The sequence below is a fragment of the Ornithodoros turicata genome, chromosome 4 (genome assembly GCF_037126465.1).
Source record: "Ornithodoros turicata isolate Travis chromosome 4, ASM3712646v1, whole genome shotgun sequence".
In the NCBI taxonomy this organism is placed as follows: Eukaryota; Metazoa; Arthropoda; class Arachnida; order Ixodida; family Argasidae; genus Ornithodoros; species Ornithodoros turicata.
This window is the reverse complement of record NC_088204.1, coordinates 1,049,448-1,072,918: the sequence shown is the minus strand read 5'-3', so window position 1 is coordinate 1,072,918 and position 23,471 is coordinate 1,049,448. Positions and strand designations below refer to the sequence as shown.

The 23,471-nt window shown below is 44.4% G+C and overlaps 1 protein-coding gene and 1 long non-coding RNA gene across 2 annotated transcripts in view; both read left to right on the top strand.

The window, feature by feature from the left end:
• LOC135390603 (KICSTOR complex protein SZT2-like) overlaps positions 1 to 23,471 on the top strand; it is a 67,929-nt gene that overhangs the window by 17,893 nt on the left and 26,565 nt on the right. Inside the window, exons 22-41 of the mRNA XM_064620360.1 lie at positions 7,591 to 7,797; positions 7,852 to 7,972; positions 9,059 to 9,628; positions 12,165 to 12,365; positions 13,513 to 13,648; positions 13,707 to 13,943; positions 15,660 to 15,837; positions 16,196 to 16,316; positions 16,431 to 16,542; positions 16,711 to 16,874; positions 18,605 to 18,815; positions 19,590 to 19,671; positions 19,774 to 19,995; positions 20,553 to 20,684; positions 21,295 to 21,417; positions 21,475 to 21,795; positions 22,404 to 22,626; positions 22,703 to 22,841; positions 22,909 to 23,005; positions 23,102 to 23,228. Coding sequence (XP_064476430.1) covers positions 7,591 to 7,797; positions 7,852 to 7,972; positions 9,059 to 9,628; positions 12,165 to 12,365; positions 13,513 to 13,648; positions 13,707 to 13,943; positions 15,660 to 15,837; positions 16,196 to 16,316; positions 16,431 to 16,542; positions 16,711 to 16,874; positions 18,605 to 18,815; positions 19,590 to 19,671; positions 19,774 to 19,995; positions 20,553 to 20,684; positions 21,295 to 21,417; positions 21,475 to 21,795; positions 22,404 to 22,626; positions 22,703 to 22,841; positions 22,909 to 23,005; positions 23,102 to 23,228 — 3,724 coding nt within the window. The remainder of the gene's footprint in view (positions 1 to 7,590; positions 7,798 to 7,851; positions 7,973 to 9,058; positions 9,629 to 12,164; positions 12,366 to 13,512; positions 13,649 to 13,706; positions 13,944 to 15,659; positions 15,838 to 16,195; positions 16,317 to 16,430; positions 16,543 to 16,710; positions 16,875 to 18,604; positions 18,816 to 19,589; positions 19,672 to 19,773; positions 19,996 to 20,552; positions 20,685 to 21,294; positions 21,418 to 21,474; positions 21,796 to 22,403; positions 22,627 to 22,702; positions 22,842 to 22,908; positions 23,006 to 23,101; positions 23,229 to 23,471) is intronic.
• On the top strand, positions 1,947 to 5,478 carry LOC135390604 (uncharacterized). The gene is made up of 2 exons (XR_010421799.1): positions 1,947 to 2,222; positions 2,822 to 5,478. It is a non-coding gene; the product is annotated as an uncharacterized LOC135390604 (long non-coding RNA).

Sequence of the window (23,471 nt, the reverse complement as noted above, 5' to 3'; positions counted from 1 at the left end):
AGGTCTAAGAACACTTCCGCTAGAAAGCCATGCCTGCTATGTCTGTGCATAGGTGAGGCAAACTGAACTTATCTTTGCCTAAGACTTGTCTTTCTTTGCCTCAGAGTCCCCAAACACGTTAGAATGAAGGCTCAAATTTTTTGCTCTGGCAATGTAGTTTCCGCTGTTCTCTGACCTAGTTAAACCTCCGAACAGATGACTGCACGGGCTGAGATTTTTGGCCCCATACCCAACCTGATCTATTTCTCAACCGGCAGATTTATGTGGTCCTTTTAGCTGGCCCAGTTGCTTGAAAGAGACTGACAAAAAATGAGAAAAATTCTCAAACTGTGGACTTGAGCCCAAGGCAACGGTGAGGCTCAATGTCACTTTCAGGTTTTTGGGGTCACATGGTGTCCTGGTTCCCATATCACATTGTATGATTGACAAGTCCAGCACTGAAGTGGATCTCAGATGCACACTGACCCCAACTACCCCCCGTCTGCTTTGTGTTCAGCTTTCTCGTGTATAAAACATTCGTGTCCTCCTTTGGTTCGTGGTTCTAATACGTAATTTGAGAGAACATATTCTCTGTAACAGTGGTTCTCCGCCTTCTTATAAATTGTAACGTCATGCACGGCCGCCAACATTCGGTGGCATTGGTTTCACTGAGGAGCAAAGGCCCCGCCAGTGGGCCCCGCCAGTGGGCCCCGCAGACCCCTAGAAATGCCTTCACGGACCCCCATTTGAGAATCACTGCTCTATAACACTCTCGTTGCAACACAATTCTTGTTTCCGGGAAACACTTTAGCTAGTGCCATCTGTTCTCTAAATTCTTTGCTGCGCAACAGCTGGTCTCTGTCCTGTCTGGTATCGTAGCGGTATATACCTTGTTTGCATATCAAGCATTAACTCATGGTCACTGAAGTTTCAGGAAGGTCTGTTTTGAGCACTTTCCTCCCATTTCACTATGCAGACACAATTTGCCCATCTGTGCTCTTTTCTTCTCTGTACCTCTCTAGTACCCGTCATCGGTGTTTCTTATTCTAGAACATGAAATAGTTGGACAGCCTTGAGTTCTGCCTGCTTTGCAAATTTTTCAACTTTAAGGAATTTCAGGAGTTTGGAATATAAAATGGGTAAACCTCTAGTGTTTGCTGGATTCGCGCTCTTGATGGCTGTTGTTGTTATCTTATCATGGAACGCTTCCTCATTGACCCTTGTGCTTATCATGCTTGCGCACCCACCTGCGCTTTCCTCACTCGGTATGGTCCGATGGGTGATTCATTGAATGATGTTGCATGCCAGGACTACACGGGACTGCAATGCATGCAATCGTACGGTTTACTTGCCCTAAACTTAACACAGTCCGCAACGTATTTCAACGCGGCTGATATTTGACAAATGCCGCGTTGAAAGTGGCGACAAATACCGTAAGGCATCAGATATTACGAAATAAAAATAATTATGATAAGAGTAACGAAGCTGGGAAGATAAAAGTAAATGAAGGATATCATATATGGTCTCGATGGAGGGTTCCTCCACTCTGTATCCTAATCAAGTGTCAACTACATGCGAGCGCTTTATTTTGACAAAATGCTCATATTTCGACGTTACCATCATCTTTGTAATCTTTTTTGCAACTTATAATGGGATCCTGAGCAGATAGGTTCTTGTGGATTCGGATTTTGACACTTGTTCCGTGACACCTATGGAACTTTCTTCAGGAAGTCGGCTGGAAACTCAAAGGTCGTGCGAGATGCGTCAGTCTCGATTTTCTTGCGTGGGAATTACTCCTTGTATTATAAGAGAGCCCAAGTCCTCACTCTCTTCCTCTTACTCCTTACCTCTCTCGGATCCCCTGGGTACGCTGTTTGTGGGTAGTTTTGGCGCATTCCATTTCTTTGTGCCCATCTTGAACCTTCACACTTGTAATAGCCTTTTTCCTTCGCCTCGAACACGGTGGAGAGGAAGTGTCACAGCTCTCTTGCTTTCCCTTACACGGCAGAGAGGGTGGCTTTCTTATCTTGCCCTCCTTCAATGTTGTCCCACGTACCGCCATCTCTCGGGAGCTCCCCTCTCCCGGACCCACCCTTCCGTGATTACATATAGGCGAGCCGTGCTCTTCATCGGTTCTCTCCACTTCCCGAGTTAGCCCAGCTACGACTCCTGGCAGTTCATGTTGCAGTGCTTCTGCTCTCTTGCTTGTCCTGCTCAGGTGTTCTCCTTGTTGGCTTGCAGAGGTATTATCGTATTTATTTGTTTATCGTTTCTTTTTTGACCAGCGCAGCGTAGGGACGTTGTAAGGAGCATGCTCTGCGTTATCAGCGCCACTAGATGTTAGTACAGTCTGCCGGTTGATGGCGAAGAATTCACACCGCAGTAACTAACACGTCGAAGGAGGGATGTACTCGCTAAAAGTAAATTGGAACACTGGTAAACACTATTAATTTAATTACGGTTTTCTGTAGCTTATATCACATTCTTTTCGGGTCAAGACCTGGCGTTAAATAATTAAAATATGACATTCGTTCCAGTAACGTTAAGTGGATTTGCACGGTTGCAATAATTAGATTTAAAAAAATAGATCGTGCAAAAAATTTGGCCCGCGCCTTTTTAATCGTCGCACTACTATATTATATTATGATGCGGCGCGATTGTCGAAAGACAACAAATAGCATTTCCGGTGTCATTTGAGATAAACGTCATTAAAGTCTGCGTTATGGCATCTAGACCTAGATAGCGTTCTTATTGTGGCTTCCGATTTATTGCAAGAATTGCTCCACTGAGCTCGCTTTGTTCTTGTTGGTCCTGCTTGGCACGTGCACTTTTGCGATTGCAGGGGCGTTTTCCCTTGGCCGTCCCACTCGAGTTGGAAGTGGGATCCTGACATTTGAGCCTTCGCATGCGTGCCAGATCTAACTCTTCCAGCTCACGTGAGATGAGGGCACCTTTCGGCGGAACTTGCTCGTTGTCTGTGTGTTACGTTGAGGGAGGATGGGACCGCAATGGTGACCTGGGGCCAAGTGGAGGAGTAGTCTCCTCTCTTTGTGCATCAAAAGTGAGATTCAACTCCTCCAACTTCTCTCCTCTCACTTCACTACTTCAGACTTTTCTATGTTGGACTTTTGTGGCATAAAAAAGTAGGGCTCCCAATTTTTTGTTTCCCGTCAGTAATCGCACGCTCCTTAGCCAACCACCATGACGAATGACATCGTTCTGCCCCTTTATTGGATAAAAATGGTGGGCCCTTTTGCGCAGTTACGTTAATTGTCACAAAAAGCTTTCTACAAAATCGGGAGTGATAATGGTACCGTTCTGCGCAATGTGGTCAAGTTCTATTTCGAGAGTGCAGATTAAATGTGTCGATCCTTCTGAACAGCGTTCTGAGACTTAACCCGTGGCATAGATGAGGTGCCCTTTTCCTTCTTCCGATGCTTCGATCAAAATGTAGAAGTAAAAACCAATTAATGACAAAAAAAGTGAGGCATTTTTTTTTTGTTTATAATTTTCCATATTAATTGGAAGTTAGATTTGCATTACCACCCTATACTGGCGTGCAAAAGACGTGGAACCCTACGCACAAGCTGGGGCATCAGTGCTCTTTCTGTAGACGTTAATTTATCTGCGCTTTATGCTTCATGTATTGTCCACATTCTGTCCACATTGTCCACGTGCACTGTATACAGTCGCTCTTCTGTGCCGATATACAGCTGGAACTGAAAAATAACCCATGCGTGAGAAAGATAAGTATTTACGTATAATCTTCCAATTTATAATTTAGCATTTTTATAGGATAATTTTGGTCCCATCAGGTGATTCAGTAAGGGGTGTTATTATTTTATATATCTGAGTCTGTAACTTGGGATGTCGTAAAGCAGGGGTGTATGGTACTTCAGATGTAATCAGCCATTATACAACAGTATATTTGAGAGAGCTGACAGAACCATGCTGGTGGAGGTCCATAGCATAGTAGTATATTGTAATTTAATTGTAATAAATCAATATAGAATGTTGTAATATCTCATAAATCTAATTAACCAGTACGTATTAATTGTCCAAACAATATCCGCTTCTAAAATTCTATTTCTTTTGTGATCATTGTGATCATGAAGCATGAAGGTGACTTGAGACTTTTCAGTATCTTATCATAGACGCATGTAACAGCAAACCCTCGTGTCTGCTAATCAGTCATGTGCAATATTATTGCAAATGTTATCTCACACTTATGTTGTCTAATATATAATTTGTTTGCCTACATTATCTTACAGGGCATATTCACTGGAACATTAGCGGCACTTAGCTGAGATAAGGATGAGACTATTGTGAGACTCATTGAGACTAATTCAGATGACTTCAAATGAGACTAATTGTGTTCCTTCGGGAATTATGAGGTTGAAAAGCTAATTCAGAATTAGCGTGCTACTGTCAGATATAGATTTTTTGTTAGTGGAAGCTAACCAGGTCCCAGACTAACAGACATCATCAACAGAAATAGAAAATTGGGCGCTGTTCTCTGTAAAATTTTGCGCCACGTGTTTCTGAAAAAAATAGAAGTTCGGATTAAAAATGTATATGTTATCAGAAAAACATAAAAGAACAAACTTGTTTTTGACTCTGGTTCGATATGACTTCATCAAATCATGTTTTGTGATATTGATATATCATCATTATCGTACCATCTTGTCATTCAGATTATGTCATTATGCATCATTGTATCCATGAAATTTTATATTATCTTTATCAAACCTTGTCATATCTAGCCTTGTTCGTCCAGTCCAACGCGAGGCGATGCAGAACACGAAGAAGGGGAAGAGGTGGCTGGTGGAAAGGGCCAAAGATAAATTTCTGATTTTGTAATTCATCACATTAAAACCATTCTCAGCATGTTGCACCTAAATTCCCCACGATGTGCAATGTACGGTCATAAAAAATCACTCAAACTAATTCCACGTATCCCAATTCCTTCTTTGCTTTTGTTTAGTGTGTGAGTGTGAATATACCGACTCTTTTTCCTTATCTACTAATTTGGCACCCAACATAAGTTTATTACAAGGTTTTTCATCGCGAGTATGTTACGTTTACGCTTGCGTACCCATGTACGTCGCTCTTGGATTTGTGTCAAGGTGACTTGAAAGTCATTGAACAAAAGACCTTTATCTCAAAGGTATCGAGCTAAGAATGTCTTCATGGGGAAACTCTCTGAAGTGGTTCTCAAGCTGCCTCGCTGGAGCACTTTGCGCTGTTTTATCTCGTGCTGCAGGCCGAATAACTTGTGCAGATAGCAACCATAAGTGGTGTTTGCTCTGGACAAACGTCTGCGTCCGATGCCGGCCGGTGCATGATATGCCTTGGCTGATAACGCCCGGACAAAGGTTATACCTATGCTAAGAAGTGTTGAATTTATCCTCGGTGTTTGAAAGCTTATAGACTATCTTTTCTTCTCGCTTTGTTTATCTTTTGTCATTCTCTTAACTCAATAAAAGAGATCAACCGTGACTCCTGTGCCTGCTTTCAATCCCCAAAGTGCTCAAGAATATAGAAGGGCCATTTTTCTTCGATATAAATATGACTTGCTTAGGGTAGCGTGACGCAAATTATGCACTAGGGGCAGTTTTGTTTTTGTGTGACATTGTCAGCAAGAGGTTATTTGGCCCAAGAGCATTTGCGTCATCAATGACAGAGAATAGAATGATTCTGAATAAGGTCGTAGCCTACAAGACAGGAAAGTTATTAGATATATGCTTCCCCAATAGCTAGTGTCCCATATATAATAATAATAATCACTATTCCTAGAGCTGGGAATTCTGGGAGACCCAGTTATGCAGAACACTTTTACTTTTTGAATTCTCCACAGCTGTTATACCTTGGAGTCCAAAATTTTTTTTCTCGTAAATATTTTGTATGTCACTGTGTATATGTTGTATAATCAAACAATGTTACAGCAGATGACATATTAGTGTGTAGTTATTCCTTTACCAATGACATCATTCTCATTGGAATCTGGCCCAAAGAAGAAACAAAAGTAGAGAAGAAGATATTGGGGGGAAATCCATTTGAACTTGCCTTGAGCAAGTCAGCCCTGATAAGAGATAAACCTTGCTGATAATGTTCAGTACAGTGTTCAATACCCTTGCGATGTCCAGAGCAGTAGCTCACGCTCAGGTGACTGTGCAAAGCATGCCCTGGTTTTTCTGGGTTTTATCAAAAACTACGTCTCTCTACTGGATGAATTTTTGTGTATGTACATTTGAGTACAACTCTAATCTGAAAATAGAGGTCAGCTCCAAAAATTTTATCACACATACTTCTTTTAGGTGCTGTCTAATATAATGTTGACGATAAGCCTCTTTTTCTCAGCTGAGGGTACCAGGAACTTGGTTGCTTAGGCACTTTATCCTGCATAAAGGATGTTAAATACCATATTCCATTTCCTGAGATTTGAGCACACTTTATGGAAACTGACAAGACTGACCAGTGGGGCATCAGTTATGATGATGGTTGTCTCGTGACATAGAGCCATAAATTATTGTCCACTGCTAATAGCTGTCTTCAATTGGTCAAAAACGGGGCAGTGTAAACACATAGTGCAAACTACACTGTAGACCCTAATCGAATAGAAAAATGTAAGCCTCAGATTGTTCATCACAGACACCTACACTGCATCGCAACTTTTTGAGCGACTGTTGTCGTATTAATTGACTCGAGGAGCACACATAGACATATCTTAACAAAATTGATAGCCAGTATCAATGATAAGACATTGCCAATAACCTCAGCAACTCTAATCACGTCGTCTGCTCCACCAACGTGTGCAGCATTTTCGTGAACTTGCGCCGCACCTTTTTCAATTGCATCATCAAGTGTAGTGCAAAGACTGCACCTCCACTGAGTCGAATGCAGGAATTTGCACCGTTTGCACTACACGTAGTTCACAAAAGTTGTGTTCGTTTACTCAACTCACGCGACCCGTGAGTCAGAGTTGTGACGTGTGTGAGTCATCGTACGTCACCGACACCTGCGACCCGCATTTAGAAGGGGGTCACTGGGAGCACCTCTACTGTTGCATCCTGGAATTTTAGAGCAGGAGTCAATGCCACGGGGATGTCATCGAGAGAGCCACGCCCTACATTTTCGGCCACCATGAGTCGACTATCTCGAGTTCAATAAACGAACACGACCAAAGCCCAATTGAAGTCAGCTAAGGCCAGGTGCGTAAGAAGTGTCCAGTTTTGCCCCAAACGATTGATTGGGCAATAATGCCTGGGCTCGTTCACCAAAAAAGTTGCATTAGGAATCGAAGATAAGGAAAACCCTTAGCCGCAACATTTGATAGTGTGTTTGGCACGTGCTGGAAGATAACGAAATTTAGGGCTGCAGCATGTGCTCAAAGTAGTCTCAAAGCTGCGCTAACGGTTCCTTACAGTTAGGTTCCTCCATAGGTTCCTCCTCAGGTGTTCCTTACAGTTAGGCAATTTTTGTGCAAAAGGGCCCTGGTTTCCCTGGACCCATATCACCGTCTGAATGGCACGAAAAAGGCACTTCTATTGTCCCAACTTTGCTTATAGTGGTAAAAACAAAACTTTACTCTTTCTTTTTTTTTTTTCTTAGCTCTACGAGATGGACTTCGAGTGCATAGCGTCGCTCATCACCTTAGAGCACCTCAATCTGGCCTGCGTCAAGGGAGAGCTGGCATGTCCAGGTCCCATAACGCCGCAACCTCTCGTAACCCCTCCCACTACCCCGGCCCTGGATTCTCTGGGACAACCTACCGGACTGCGTTCTACCCCGGACCTTACGCTTTCGCAGGCGGGATTGGTAAGATGGATTTCTGCATTGTGTTTGTTTATTCACATCTTGATGCGTTTCTAGTTTCAGGTGAAACCAACGACCCCTGAACCAGTCGTGATCCCTGTGCCATTCTCATTCAGCATAATGAAACTACTTCCAAAGTGCCAGCAGGCAGAAGCACTCTTCTCAACTTTCAGTCTGAGTACGTTCTGCTACATGATGCGCAAATTTAGAAAGAAATCTAATCTAATCTAAGAATCTAATATTCAAAATGTTTTGATGGTTTTGTGCTATACATTTATTTTACTCAGTGAATGGCATCAACTATGAAACTTGAGAGTACCGTAATTTCACGCGCATAAGCCGCACCGCAGATGAGCCGCGGGACGCTTTTTCAGGAACGTTTTGTGAAATTTTTCTGGCAGATAAGCCGCGGGCAATACGAGACGACTGATTTGTGTGACGAAGGAGACCATAAAGAAGGCCGTAAACCCTGTGGTCCATACTCCGGGGTCAGCATAGTGTGCCACAAAGGAGGTCAGCTCTTTAGAGTTCTACCAAGATTGGATTGTGCCCTTGTTGGGCGTTTTTCGTGGATTGATGGGTCAGTGGTCTTCCAGAAGACGTGAATCGCTGTCACCACTTTCGTTAAAGCTGCTTGGGGGGAATGCACCAGGAAGATCAATTTGCTCAAATGTAGACCCGTCCCTGTTACGCACTGTTCGTGCATCGGCAGGGCAGTGCTGTTCCAGAGACACTGTCGGCCCTTTCGTTAAAATCGGCGTATGGGGAAAATACCAGGAAAATATAATAGTCATCAGATAAGCCGCACCTGTGGATAAGCCGCAGGGCGCCCGTGAGAAAAAAAAATCGCGCATAAGCCGCGGCTAATACGCGTGAAATTACGGTAAATTGGTTTTACACTGAATAGGAACCGGCATGAAGTAGGATGTCGTTCTATACCGTACAAGTCTCGTTGTTTGTGTGTGTGTGTGTGTAGAACTCTTTTTTGCATTTTTTGTGTGCCCCTGAGAAACCACGAGCTCAATCTGATATGTATGCCGACACTAAAGTGAATATGTATGCTGATATGGCACGTCACACGTATCGAAGATGAGCACTGTTTTTGATCTAGCCTAACAGCTTTAGTATATTGCCAGAAATGCTTTCCCCAGGACGGACGTGCCTTATACAATGGGAGCGACCCTAGTTTCTTTGCTACATAAATACCCCACGAGGCTGCACTCTCTTAATCATCGCATCAATCACTGGCATCCTCTGTCTCCAGGTACACACGGCAAAATCTCTCGGGAAAACATCGCGGCTGTTCAGTCTCGCTCCAACGATCTGCTGCTCCAACATTTTCTCGAAGCAATGCAACACCTACACGATCGCGAACTGCCCCTCTCACGTGAGGAAATGGCGATGCTTCCACTCGAGATCTACAACAGGCCACGTGATGTGCGTCTGCATCCCCTGCCGTTCTCATCGCCCTTGACACCCAGTTCGCCGCCAGAGTGGCGTTGCTTTGTTCGAAGCTTTTCGGGTGCGGATGCATCGGGCCATCCAGCCACAAACTCTCACGTGCTGCTGACTTTTATGCCAAGCTCATACCACGAGCTGTTACAGCTGATGGTGGAAGGCTCGGAAGATCGTGAAGGAGATTTGCTGGATGCACAGAGGAACAATAGCCTGTCGTCATGCGTGGATGGTGGCAGCGTACAGCTGTGTTCGACTCCGCTTCTCGAAGATGGGGTTGCGTTTCACATTCCTGCCATGCAGCGGGTTGAAGAAACGATAAAGGATGGGGAAAATGTGGGTGACGCTGATGCAGAGGAGGAACAAAGTAAATCAGAAGGTGAGTGAAGTCACGAACGAGACCACACACATAATTGAGTGAAATGGTAGCGTTGTGACTTGCATAGTTTTGGACAAAGAACTTGACACAAAAGTTGTGGGTGCATATCAAGTTCATGTGGAGAGTCTGGGATAGAGTTAAACCAGATATCTCTCCAAATTAACCGTTCACTTTACCACTCCAGTACACTGAGAAGCTGCAAAAAAACACCATCTAAATATGTACCTCATACGTCCTAGAGCAACTTTTGCTGTCCTATGTTATAATTAGGGCCTGACTTTTTCGGGTTTTATTTTTGGCCAAATTCGGGGGGTAAATATCAGGCGATATTTTTCATTCGAAAATTCGGGTGTATTCGGGTTAAATCCCGTTACGGCATATTCTGTCGTCAGGAATTCGGGTGTATTCGGGTGATTTTTTTTTTTTTGTTTAATAAAAATTTGTCTTAACACGGAACTAATGTTTAGCAATGTTATCAAACTTTATTTTAATGCGCGCGACCCGGATGTTTTCGGGTAGATTCGGGTTAAACCCGAATTTTAAAGATTTTGTTCGGGGGGTAAATATCGGGCGGATGCGGGTTTAACCCTAAAAAGTCAGGCCCTAGTTATAATTTGCACCTCTACACGAAGCATGTCGTCAAAATCATCTTTCTAGTCTTGTCCATATAATGCTAGACAAGATGACTGGAAGAATGGATCATGGAAGGCACTTGGAACACATATTCCATTCCGCATGATGTGAACATACTACCTTCAGGAACCGTTACGCAAAATATTTCGTTTGGGAAATGCAAATTTCCTGAGAAAATTGGTTTACAAGAATGCACACAGCAGTGGCAACCTTGCCCATGCTACTCCTGCCATATGGTGACATCAAGTCCGTCGGCACTATTTATTGGCTCCCGAGAATCGTCTGCTACCAAAAGCGACCCGTCGAGACGCGGGACTGGCAGCCGGGGGAAAGGAGAATTTCTGACCCTCTCTCAGATTGAAAGCTCTCTTGCGCACCAGGATTGCCTGCTGCTGTCATACTTTTTGTGCGAGTATATATCCCTGGGCCCACTTGCACGAAGCTATTTCAGGGAAATAATCGGCGAGTTTTTCACTCGTTAATGCACCTGGTGTGCATTGAGTGAAAAATTCATTGGGTATTTCCCTCAAGCAGTTTCGTGTAAGCGGTCCCAGGACTTCTTGTCCTAATTTACGCTTCTCCCGACTTATTTTTGTTCGAGTCCTTCCATGCTCCTTTAAGTTTGCTATGTTTTGGTAGCATATTGCCAAGAACTGAACCAGTTGTCGATGTAGACACACCACTTTGTGACCAGCTCTTACATTGTCTCAAAGCACATAAATCATGGAGGAAAGGAAATGGAAGAAGAAGGTTTTGGACAGGCATAAAAGGATAGCACGTGGTAGAACACATCTGAGAAGACCGATTTTTTGTTTTAAAAAAATGCCCCGGAACATCTCACCCACGTGTTCCCGCTCTACTCCCTCTGCAGGGTGAAACGACGAGGAGGGAAAAAGAAAAATGTCACCGGTGATGTCATTACGGTTACAAGAGAGACCGCGCTCCAATTGGGGCCAGTGCTTTCCACACTTTTTTTTTTCCACTTCTCTCCCAATTCTCTCCTCGTGTAGCAGACGACGTTTCTCCATACCAGTTAGCGGGCTGTACCAACGCCACCTAGGCACAGAAGGCCTCCTTATTGCCTCCGCTCCCTCCTTTGCTACGTGGACATATAAAGTCAGAATTATTAATTTCATTAATTAACATATAAAGTCAGGGATTCGCTGTTCTGCGAATTCAAGAACTCACAAATGCTTGCAGCTAACTTGGAACCTGTAGACGTGAATCTGTAGACAAAATGCGCAACACGCTTTCCAGGAAATCGATATTGAGACCGTTTTGCTCTTTATGTTAAACTTTTCCCGTTTAGTACGCGGGGACTTTCAATCGCTACTTGCAGACAACGGTAATTTGTCTCCATAGCTACAGCCACTGAAAGCTCGTCCGTGATTGGCTACCCCCGTTGAAAGCACAATCCTGATTGGCCGACTCTTAGTTGTTACGTCACGTCTACGAGTAAGCAGGCTTTCACTATCTAGGTGGCGTTGGCTGTTCCGTAGTGACTCTGCGTAGTGACGTCAAAGTGACTCAGGCGGCTAGTTGTGGGCACTGCCACCGTAGCGCACAGTCGCGATGTTTCAAATTGAATTCTGCAAGATTTATACATCTGCCGAATAAATCTCCTCGCATTTTAGTAGTCCGGTTAACGACTCGGATTTAAAAAAAGCTAGTGACTGAATCACTTTCCGTGCTTCTTTAAGAAGCCAACCTGATCCATGTGGCTTTCACTGATTGCTTTCTCAGATGACTGGAGTCCAGTTGTGCGGGGAGTCGGGCCTCCAACCTAGGCTTCTCCACTGTTTGTTTCCTCCATGCTATAAATGAAAGCACCATTTAAAGACACTCGTGAGGGATTCTTCTCTTATCTGTGGGCAAACTTTAGGCCTTTCTCTTTCGGATCCAGGTGAGGCTGTCAGCACAGTGAAGCAGTGCATACCGTTGCCCGTGTACATCTACGACGCCCCCGTCTCCGCTGTGATTGGACGCCTCGTTTACCAGGGTGGTGTAAGAAGATGGAAGGACGTCTACCTCGATCTTACCATGGCACCAGAAGTGTTACCTGGAAGCGATCAAGCTTGCCAGCAGAATCAGACAAGTGAGGATGGTATGGAAGACAGGTTCTGTTTTTAATAACATGCTTAGACACGCACTTAGACACGTTGTCTAGGGCTGAACAGAATATGACCTTCGAGTGGATACAGTGTGTTGATGGTCTTGCAAAAGGATGGTTTTTCTCTATTTCTGGCCGGGTGTTCTCCTTCCTGTTGCCCTCACCTGGGCCCTTGTGCGTTCATGTTTTGTTTTCAGGGGCTGTAAGACAAAGTAAACTTGGTGCGAATAAGCCACCAAGGGGGCTGGTTCGTACATGACTGTGACGCACTCAGAGATGAGGTACACAGACGAACAAGAGAATCCCTTGTTCGTCTGTGTACCTTGTCGCTGAGTTTGTCGTAAACTTGATGTCACGTGAAAGAGCAGATTCCCGGGGAACAAAGAAAACCTCCCTTCGCGTGTCTCACAAGATTGAGAGAGGGAGCGCCTAGTATTTAGTGCACGTCACAATCACAATTGATAAAATTTGAGCTTTGGCAAGCGTGGGTTTTTATTCGCAGGTTTCAGTCCAAAAGTGACAGTGATGCAGATAAAGTAGGCATATAAACTTCTTATAGGTATACATGTATAAAGGTTCTTATATGCATATAGGTATATGGGTTCTCATAGGTATCTCTTCTTCATCTGTACTCATCTGCATATGGCTCATAGACACGTTTGCTTCACAGTCTGGTGTAACGTAACCCATTATTTTCCAAATATGTTATGTAGGTAAGTCCCGGTTTTTGCCCCTTTGTGAAAGTTATTCAACCCGGAAAACTTTTTAAAAGCTATTTGTTAGCACCATGAAGCAACTGTGGCTATGAGTGGTGTACAGACGTGGACAGATGGAGAGAGGACAGCAGGAAGAAGTGGGGGACAGGGGGGTTAGTATGCGTCCTGGGCCGACTTCAGAAGGAACTGCGCCGACATTCGCCTGGAAAGTCTTCGGAAAACCCAGGGAAAACCTCAGACAGCACAGCCGGTGCCGGGATTCGAACCCACGTCACGTCCCAGTGAAGGAAGACTATCATCCTAATCACTATGCCACGCGAACTGGTCCAGAAAACTGATGCCCTAGATATGTGCCGTATGAAACAGACGACAGTTACGGTGCTGTAACAGTCTTTTTTTTTTTTCCTTTCTTTTCTGGTTTTCAGCCGTAAGCCATAAAACCTTGTCACCAGAACCGAGATCCGATGACTCGGAGTTCAGCAGCGACTGCATTATGGTCAAGAAACATTGTCCTCTGATTTGTAAAGCTTTTTCCAGAAGCTTCGTTTACAGCGTCTTTAGGTAAATGGTTGCACTGCATTTTTTTTATAAATTGATCGTTCACTAAGCCTTTTTCTAGAGCACTGCAGGAAGGCCTAACTGTAGACTGCCGCGACGTCAATGCAGTCGTGGAAGACATGTGCGAAGAATCAGTCGTCACCATCGACATAACAGAGTTTCTGCAAGCAACGTGTGGGCACACGCGGGACTTTCGCATCAAGACCACCGTGGAACATTCTCATCGCGCTCTTCAGGAGCACGCAGAACAGTCTGCTCATGGGGATGACAAAGAAGGTCCTTCTCTTACTGATGAAAGGTGATCATTTTTTGTTATCCTAGAAGCATCACAAATCTCGGCTTCGTGTGAATCGTGTGCCTGGCCCTTAATTTTAAGTACCTATGGGGAGAAATAAACTTCATTAAAGCATAACGATACGAACGGCCAGAGAATGCTATGTATGGTAGAAGTGCTAGGGTGCAGGCGAGCTGGTACATTGTAAAACGACGATAAAACCTGAGACACGGAACAGAAAAAAGACGACACGACACGTCCTCAAACACAGCAACCCATTTAATGACAGCCTACACTCCCAATAGCCTCCTGATGGGATGATAACCTCCATCGGGAGGTTATTGGGAGTGTAGGCTGTCATTAAATGGGTTGCTGTGTTTGAGAACGTGTCGTGTCGTCTCTTTTCTGTTCCGTGTCTCAGGTTTTGTCGTCATTTTACAATGCTATGTAACTGGACATAACTATAGTCTAGATAAAATAGTGTAAACACAGGCTAGCTAGTGGACGAAATCCATGATGAAACGAGCCTCAGTATGGGCTACACGAAATACTCGAACATACACAACGAAGCTCAAACCAGCAAAACACTTTTACTTGACACGAAACCACAAATATATACGCGCAATAACCACAAATGTCTGTTTTTGTCTGCTATGTTGTCTGTTGCTTATGTTGTCTGTTGCAAATTGTGTCTGTTGCTTTCTGAGTCAGTTTTCCTCCACAATCTCCCACAGACAGTTGTGGTTATTGTGTATATACATTTGTCGTTCTGCGTCAAATAAAAGTGTTTTGCTGGTTTGAGCTTTGTTGCGCATGTTTGTGTATTTTGTGTAGCCCATGCTCAAGCTTGTTTCATCGTGGCTATAGTCCAGAGCATATTTATGCTACAACTATATGACTATAATTTATTACTATTATAATACAGGGCGTTGGAAGCCCCCTTGCCACAGTAAGGCGAGATCAAGTTAGAATGATTGGTACTTAAGGGAGAACAACACGCGCAACATACACTGCGGTTAATTACAGGGTTAGTCTAGCAAACATTACACATGTGTCCTCTTCACGTTCACATCACAACGCACAGGTGGTGCTGCTGCCTACAACAATGTGACATGCTGACATTATGCACTAATCCTCTTGATCTGTATGCCACCTGTGTGTGAGATATTGTTTGATTTTTAATTTTTCTTCTACATGACCATAATGTTTGGAAAAAGTTCCAAATGGCTATCAGTCTGCAAGGCTTGTGGCGGGATAAATGCGGCCTTTTATTTTTACGATAGGATGGAAATGTGTAATGTTTGCTGGACTAACGCTGTAGGCAATGTTTAGTCTTTGTCTGTGTGAATAACCGTGTATTCACATGAGCGTCATCCTCACGAAATATGCTAGTGGAAGAAAAAGCAAAAACACTGCTCACACAGCCCAAGTTCCGTACCTTATTATATGTTGAGCATTCACACGGTGCAGAATATCGGGAGTGGCGTACTGGTCGTTTAGCAGACGACACCGTCAGCATGTTTTCCTGTCGTCTGCTACAGAATATCTTGTGGCTCTGTAGCAGGATGTTCCCCACGGTCAGCAGTGTACGTGAAGACAAGACGCGCTCACGTGACAGCAGCAAGCTACGACGCTTTTCGCATCTTCCGCTTTGGGGGGGAGTGTCGCTCGTGTGAACACACGGTAACAGATATACAGGGAGAAGCCACAGTGACAATTGCTGTCCTTTTACTTGAATAGCCTGAGTAGTCTGTTCCCAGTGAGCCTCCTTGAACGGCATCATCCTTGCGAAGTAGTGCAGCAGTTGCACCTTAGCATCAAACAGCGCTTTCAAGAAGTGCTGCAGGAAGTCTTTCAACCTGTTCCTTCTCGCCCGGACTACTACTACTATAGTCCGCCACACAAGGAGGAACGCGAGGTAGGAAAAGAAATCTTTCTCTTATTTCAGTCACTTTTGGATCTGATTATTTGTGGAACAAAATAAAATTGCCGTAGCAATTATGTGACATGATCGCTAAACATTTTTCATTGTGCGATATTTTACGCAAACGCAAGATGGCTTCCTCCATGTTTTGATTCCTCGGCAAATAATTTTCTGCAGCCAATTACGTCGTCGCCGTTGTTGTCAAGAGCTTACTTGTAAATCAGTTGATGAATGAACGATCAGTTGATGGTGAATCAGTAAGATGACACAGTCCCTCCTTTGCCACTTTGCATGTCAGAAATAATGCTCGAGTAGTGTGAAGGACATGCTTAAGCATTCAATTTGCTTTTAGCTTCCTGCAAAGGAGAACAAGGAGCCTGTGGCCAACCCAGAAGGAGAGCTCAGTGACTGGAATGATATGGACACAGACACGGACAAGTCGCAAAATGTCGAATTTTGTGCAGATGCTCACAGTGAGTCGCACTTATATCTGTTCTCCCCGGGTTTTACATCTATGTCGAGTTCTCTCATGATGCAAGTTCATCCGTCGATGTCGGCACGTAACATTTTTGTCCTCTTCCTCGTAGGAGCTGAAGAGCCTATCGCAGCGGCGGATGGTGCGGAAAAGAGGGCTTTGCCAGATATAACGAGCCTAGGGTCTCGTGCCACGGGTGCCGAATCCTCCGCTGCATCAGCGAGGTATGTGCGATGAAATCATTATACAATTAGATATCTCACTCACAATCTGCATTTCGGAAATAAAATTTTAGTGTAAACGCAGTGTTGTGCTTCGGTAATCATTCTGACAACTTGTACGCTCTCAGTGTCTTACTGGTGATCACCTTAGCAAATTCACTCCAATCCAAGGTCAGTGATGGGTGACACAGAGGAAGGAGATGAAGATGAGGCCATGGAAACGATTCGCGAAGCGGAGCCATTTATTCCTCCCCTGTTTGGACACCTGACGTGTTTGATCAAAACAGCCGGTGCTGTTGGAACATGCTCACTCACATCGTTACCCACCTGCCTCGGTAAGCTTTTCGCAGCTGGAGTGGCCTTACATTTGCGCCGGCAACAGGGATACTGTAGAATCTCGATGATACAAATCTCTCCGGGTCGCGGAAGATATTTGTATGATCAGAGATGAAGTAGAGCACACCAAAGTGCAGGAAATGCACTTGCTATGCTTTTTCTCTCTATTCACGATCAGAGAAGTTAATTTGAAGTTTTTAACGTTATCTTTTGTGCAAGACCAACTTTACAGTGCATCAAGTTTACGTAGTACGTAGTACACGCACATGCAGTTTCTTGGATACAAGAAACACTGTAGCCGATTCGCGAAATACTGTTGTTTCCGGTGCAACGACAGAAGATGCACACAGCACATCCCCTGTACATATCATCTGCCACGGCCTGGAAATCACTTATTTCATTGCTGTTGTCACTGTCTGTGTCAGAATGTCAGAAGTCTTTGTCCAAATGTTATGTCTATGTCGGAAGAATTTACGACGTTTAAACTGGGTTAACTGGTCTTACCAGTGACATTGTGATCTGCTTAAACATAGACCCAGTTTAAACAATGTGAAATGTACCAAGTAATGGACAAACTTTTACTTTGTACCCTCGGAATAAATAAGTACAGTCGTGTCTCACTTATCCGGAGTTCAGATATCCGGAAAACATTACATTACTACATTATCGGGAACAAACCTGCTACCATTGGATTTTGTGTCAGTTATCCGGAATTTGTTATCCGTATCTGGACGGCAAGTACAGGGAAAAATCTCCCAGGACCTAGGTCATTCTGATTCGCTTATCTGGAAAAGTCAACGTCCTCTGTTTCTGGCATGTGCTGCGTTCGCATTATTCCGGAAAGGGGTCACATCTCACGGGGGCATTCGGTATTGTTTGACTCCCCTTTCTTCAGAGGTCACTCCCTTTTGATGCGTGTGGGCACACGGTAGAAGCGGTAGATGCGTGTGGGCACACGGTAGATGCGTGTGGGCACACGGTAGAAGCGGTAGATGCGTGTGGGCACACGGTAGAAGCGGTAGATGCGTGTGGGCACACGGTAGAAGCGGTAGATGCGTGTGGGCACACGGTAGAAGCGGTAGATGCGTGTGGGCACACGGTAGAAGCGGTAGATGCGTGTGGGCACACGGTAGAAGCGGTAGATGCGTGTGGGCACACGGTAGAAGCGGTAGATGCGTGTGGGCACACGGTAGAAGCGGTAGATGCGTGTGGGCACACGGTAGAAGTGGTAGACGATAAGTGTAAAAGGTGTGCTGTACCCACCGGGTGCAAGAAATCTCCATGTGAACGTCAATGTCCAGGCCATCCTAAAGCATCGTCCGTCTTTTTTTTTGGCTTATGACAAAGGGATTTTTAAAAAGACGAAAACGTGTGCGGAACCAACTTTCTGAGACATTCCCCTTCTTTAACAGCAGGGTGACGCGGTGGGTGCCGTGGCTGTTACAAAAATTCTGTCGCACGCGTGCCTACTAATATTCCAAGCAGCTCACTTTGCACAAATTTTTGAAGTAACAATCTTTTCCTTGTTTTCTTTTCTGGAGCTATAAAGAGCTCTCCCAAATTTTTTGGGTTCTCCCAGAAGTTTGCTCGGTCCGGTTATCCGGAAATTCGTTATCCGGACGAAAAGGGACGACTCTTGAGGTGTCCGGATAATCGAGGCGTGACCGTAAATAAATAAAATACCATAAATGGACAAAAGTTGCACCTTTTCGTTGACGTCTCTTTTCAGGTGAAGTGATCAACTGCCTCGAAAATTCTCAGCCAATGTTAGACTTGGAAAACATGAAAGTCCAGCTGGACCTGCTCTGCTTGACACTCCCGCCAGACTTTGAGATGTTACTTACAAGTGGCCTGGTACGGTCGTCAACTTATCGCAGCGACTCATCAGTCAACTTGGATGAGCACAGTGAAGATGATTCTCACAGCATTGCATCGAGCGGGTAATACTCATTTCATTATGCTGCTACAGTGCAGTCCCGTTAATTCGAACTCAAAGAGGCCCCAAGATTTGTTCGTATAAAGTGGAGTTTGAACTGAGGGGAACCGCTCAGAAGGCTTGTTGCATTAGCAGCGCATAAGAACTGCGTTGGAGACGGGTCATGACTCGCTAGGCCTTGCTGCACGATCGCGGTCACGCGACGGCGGAAATATAAGATATGTATATATAAATATACGTTCTTTTCAGAATATTTATTTACATACAAGCACCAATACAATTCAGGTCATAGCAAAAAATAATAAAAACAGGGTCCTCTCTCAGGATCTGTAAAACAGAGTAAAATCGGGTGACATTGGGTGGCAAAGTAGATTTCTGGGTGAAAAAAAAAAGATTGCTTCTCGCATTTTGCATTGACACAAGATGTGGAACAGCTGTGCCGAGTGTCCAATACTTAACGTCTTCCAATGTCCGTATTGGTATCCGAATTGGCACTTTTCCAAAGGTTTTACCACAAGAAAATCGGGGGGGGGGGGGGGGGTTAAAACATGTTTAGCCCTAAAGCACAGGGTCCCATTTATACGCTATAAAAAGATTGTTACCTTGAGTGCAGAAGCAGTTTGGATCACATAACTGGACACAAGAAAATGTGCCATTCACACACTGCACTGTGCACAGCATGCATTTCGCTAAGCATAAACAGCAATCGCTGATTCTTTCTATAATTCAGTCAGAGTTGAACTAACTCTAACAGCCAAGGTTTCTAATTCTTGCACAGTTTTCAAGTCGAGACTTCAAGGGATCCGCTGTCTCATCTGCCAGAGTTTCAGAACCAGGTTATCAGCAAGTGTGTAGAAAAGGTACTTCTCTGTCACATAGCGACGTGAATGCATTCATAAAACCTTCTAAAGCAATATGTGTCGCAGTTGTCAGTACTTATCCCACGTCCCGATTTTATTTAGGTGAAATGGATGCTGCGTGATGAAGTTTCATCGGCAGCCCTCAGGAACTACCCACTGACGGCAGCAATGTTGCGCATGGTAACGGATCACGTAGAAAGTACTTCCAATGCACGCAGTACTACACGGCTGCACGCTGCTACTGGTGCTCCAGGATGTCAGGTAGAAAGGGTGTCGCTGCAGTTTGTATTTGGGCCCGAACAGAGCTTCGATAAGTTCCTGCAGGTATGTTCTGGTCATTCCTCAAGCTTCTTTTGTGGTACATTTTTGTGGTACATGGGATACCTGTTGGTACAGAAAGCACGAGGGCAGCTTAAATGAACTTGTGAAACTTTGATGAGGATTAACGTTCCTTGCATGAAAATTCGGAGGGGATTGAGGGTAGGACTGGAAGTAGGTAATGCGTATTGACGTTAATTGTGGTGGGTGTTTCTTTATTCTTCAAACTCATAATGCGACTTGAAAGGCTCCGCCTGGAGTGAAGGGCATCCAGTTTGTCCGTCGTGCCGGCAAGTCGGGTCGCAGCAGTCTCCTTTTTTGGCGGTGGTGTTTAGTTAATATCTCCATTATTCTAAACAGTGCTCGGTTCGCACTATGCATGGTGAATGTATTAGCGTTCAGGAATGCATTACATATGCTTCCAGAGGTTTTGACGACGTCTTCATGGTCCCTTTAACTAGAGTTTGTGGTAAAGCAACTTTAGTAGTGTCATGGGTCGACAGGTTTAACTGTAAGCGTGCATCAAACGGGGTCCTTATTGTGGGTTTCTTCTACTCCACCAGGAATTCAAGCACCTGTCACTTCCCAGTTATAGACTGGAGCAAGCAGACGACGAATTTTATTACGTCGTTCTAGATACGGAGGCGTCCAAAGTGAGACGCCGCCAGTTTGGATCTCTCATACCTCCATTGGGTGTAAGCTATATGTATGACTTGTGTTATATGGGTCTTCTAAAGATAAAGTACAGTGTTAGTAATGTAATGAAATGAAAATCAATAAAATTAGAGCTTGGGAGCAAAATGCACAAAAATGCGTGCAAAAATTTTGTTTAATTAAGATCTGTAGCCTTTGCTCAGCCTTTGCTAAGCACTGCTAAACCTTATGTGTACGGGGGGCTTGCTTGTTTCACAGCAGTCGAAAATTAGTCAAGATATTTGTTTTGCCGACTTTTTTACAGTTTAAAAGCGTAACATGCACCATTTTTGCATCACCTTTAGTAAATATGCTTTCTACAGTTAATTTCAAAGTGATACAAATTCTATGGCAGCTCAAGAAAATGGCTGCTGACGTCACGTGGTGGAGAGCTGCTCCTTATTTTTGTTAATTTACTAGAACAAATATTTGCTCATTTTATTTAGCACTCTGTACATAATTTTGAAAAATTTTGGTGCGCGGCAGTATTTGTTACAGTACTTTATCTTGCGAAGCCCGGTACTTTTGAACTCTCTTGTGTCCTTTTTTTTTTGTGTGTGTACCGGTCAAGGTAAGGGTCTCGACGTGACTGCCTGCCCTATATTTACGTAGGTGTGTAGCAAAGATCTGATAATACCTCTGGAGCCTCATCGCCATGACAACACAACTCTGGAGGAAGAAACGTCCCCAATTCGTAAACTATCCCTTCCGGAAGGCATGAGACCCCCATCAAAAGTAAGAACTGCGATGTCAAGTACATTGTCAAGTCGTCAACATCCAATCGCAATGCAGTTGTCAGATGAGGACGAATCCGAAGGCGGAAGTGGCAGACGACAGGAGGCCTTCCGAACGCGCCGCAAACAGATGGGTCGTTTGTCACGAAGCAAAGTCGGCGCCTCCCTAGAGGAACGGGCATCTTCGGTACCACCAGGGGGACAGGACGAAGCGCCCGCCACCGAAGTGCCCCGCAAGCCCGGACAGTCGTGCCCTGCAGAATTGCTAGATTTGAAGCGGTCCTTGCAGGAGAGACAGCAAGCCACACACTTGGACAATGTGGAGACGTGTGCAGCGTCGACGGAGACGATAGTTCACGCTGAAGATGGAGACGATAATGTGAGGTTTTCTTCTTTGTCTTTCTTTTTGTGCGTGTATCAACTTTATGGTCTCTGTATCGAGCCCCGTGCATAACATTGCACGCGTGAAATTAAAAGGAGCCACAAAACAGCTGCAAGAATTAACGATGCGGAAATCATTTTTATTGCACGTTTTTATTTACCGCCAATTCGTGAAATGGCAAAAATACGAGCAACACAGGTGGCTAAATATTATTGGAGCCTGAAGTTTTTGCAAAATATTTTTTTCTAAATTCGGGGGGTAAAAATTGGGTAAATAAACGTGCGCTCTAAATTCGTTCGGGTGGAAAAACGTCCAGTACGGTAAATTTTGGTAGAAATCGGGCTCAGTTACTCAAATTAACTGTGCTGGCTTGGTACAAATAATGACGTAAACAAACAAGTAAGTTAGTGCATTCCTACAGACATGCCAGCGAGGGGAATTTGTCGGATAAACATCGGGTTTCACCGTAAAGAGTCAAACTTCAATTTGAGGTCCGAATTTGGGAAAGAATCGGGTAAAACCCTAAAACTTCAGGCTCTAAATATTACATGTTTCCAAGTGAAAAGTAAAGTTGTTATCAATAGTGTTGACCATCATTGTGACAGGCCCTGCCTATTTCTCCTCTGGAATTGACTGACATGTTTCGGGAAAGAGTAAACAGCATCGCTTCATCCTGCCATGGTGGAGAGGTGTCACAAGTGCTGCAGAATGTGGCACCGACAGTCAAGTCTTCAGGGAGCAGCAGTCGGCCCCAGGATTCCACTCGCTCCACACCAAATGTCTTCAGCGAACCTGATGTTGGAGGGCAAGTGAGCAACACTGAGGACGGTGCGCGTATAAATGCTTCGAAATTTACTATCATTATTCTCTTACTGTACGTTAATAAATCATTAATTCGTCACAGGATACGAAGGTGACAGCAGTGAATCAGACAGTGACTTGGATTGGATGAACGCTCTGGATACAAAGAGGCCCCACCTGCCTCCGTTCTGGCTAATCTTATCTCCCTATCCTGGTCACGTGGATATTTTCTTTCACATCAGGTACTGCATTTGCCGTTCTAGATGAAAGGATAGATCTCTTGATCAGGTTTGTGTCTTTCTAACTCAGGGAACAACCTGAAGACAGCACAGACCTGAGACATGGACTTGCAGTGTTTGAAGATGTTTCGAAGATGATAAATAGCATCTGTAAAGTTGTTAACCAGGTACGATCAATACAGTTTCCGTACCAGGAAAGGATCCAGGATCCGTACAGTTTCCAGGAAAGCATCTCGATATTCATCCGTCCTCCTTTTTCGCAGATGCTGTTGCTGCAGCACCTCAATGAATCACGTATGTGTAACAGGCTTCTTGTTCCCGAGGCAACGGAAGACATATGGAGTCAGGACACTGGCTTGGATGCGATGAACTCCTTTCAGTTGGGTTATGGTGAGTAAAAGAGATTATTTTGACTTAATTTGATTGTGTTATTGTGTACTGGCAAGCCAGCATTGCACCTTGGGTAATTAATTTATCCAGCTAGAACATGCATGCATGTGTTGCATGGCAGCAATGAGGTTTGGCCAGATGTTCATACATTCAAATGTGCCCCTTAGTTGGTTCACACAGAAACGTTTTTACCGCATTTGACCACGCATAATACGACGTTTTGTACCTCGAGAATGAGCCCTT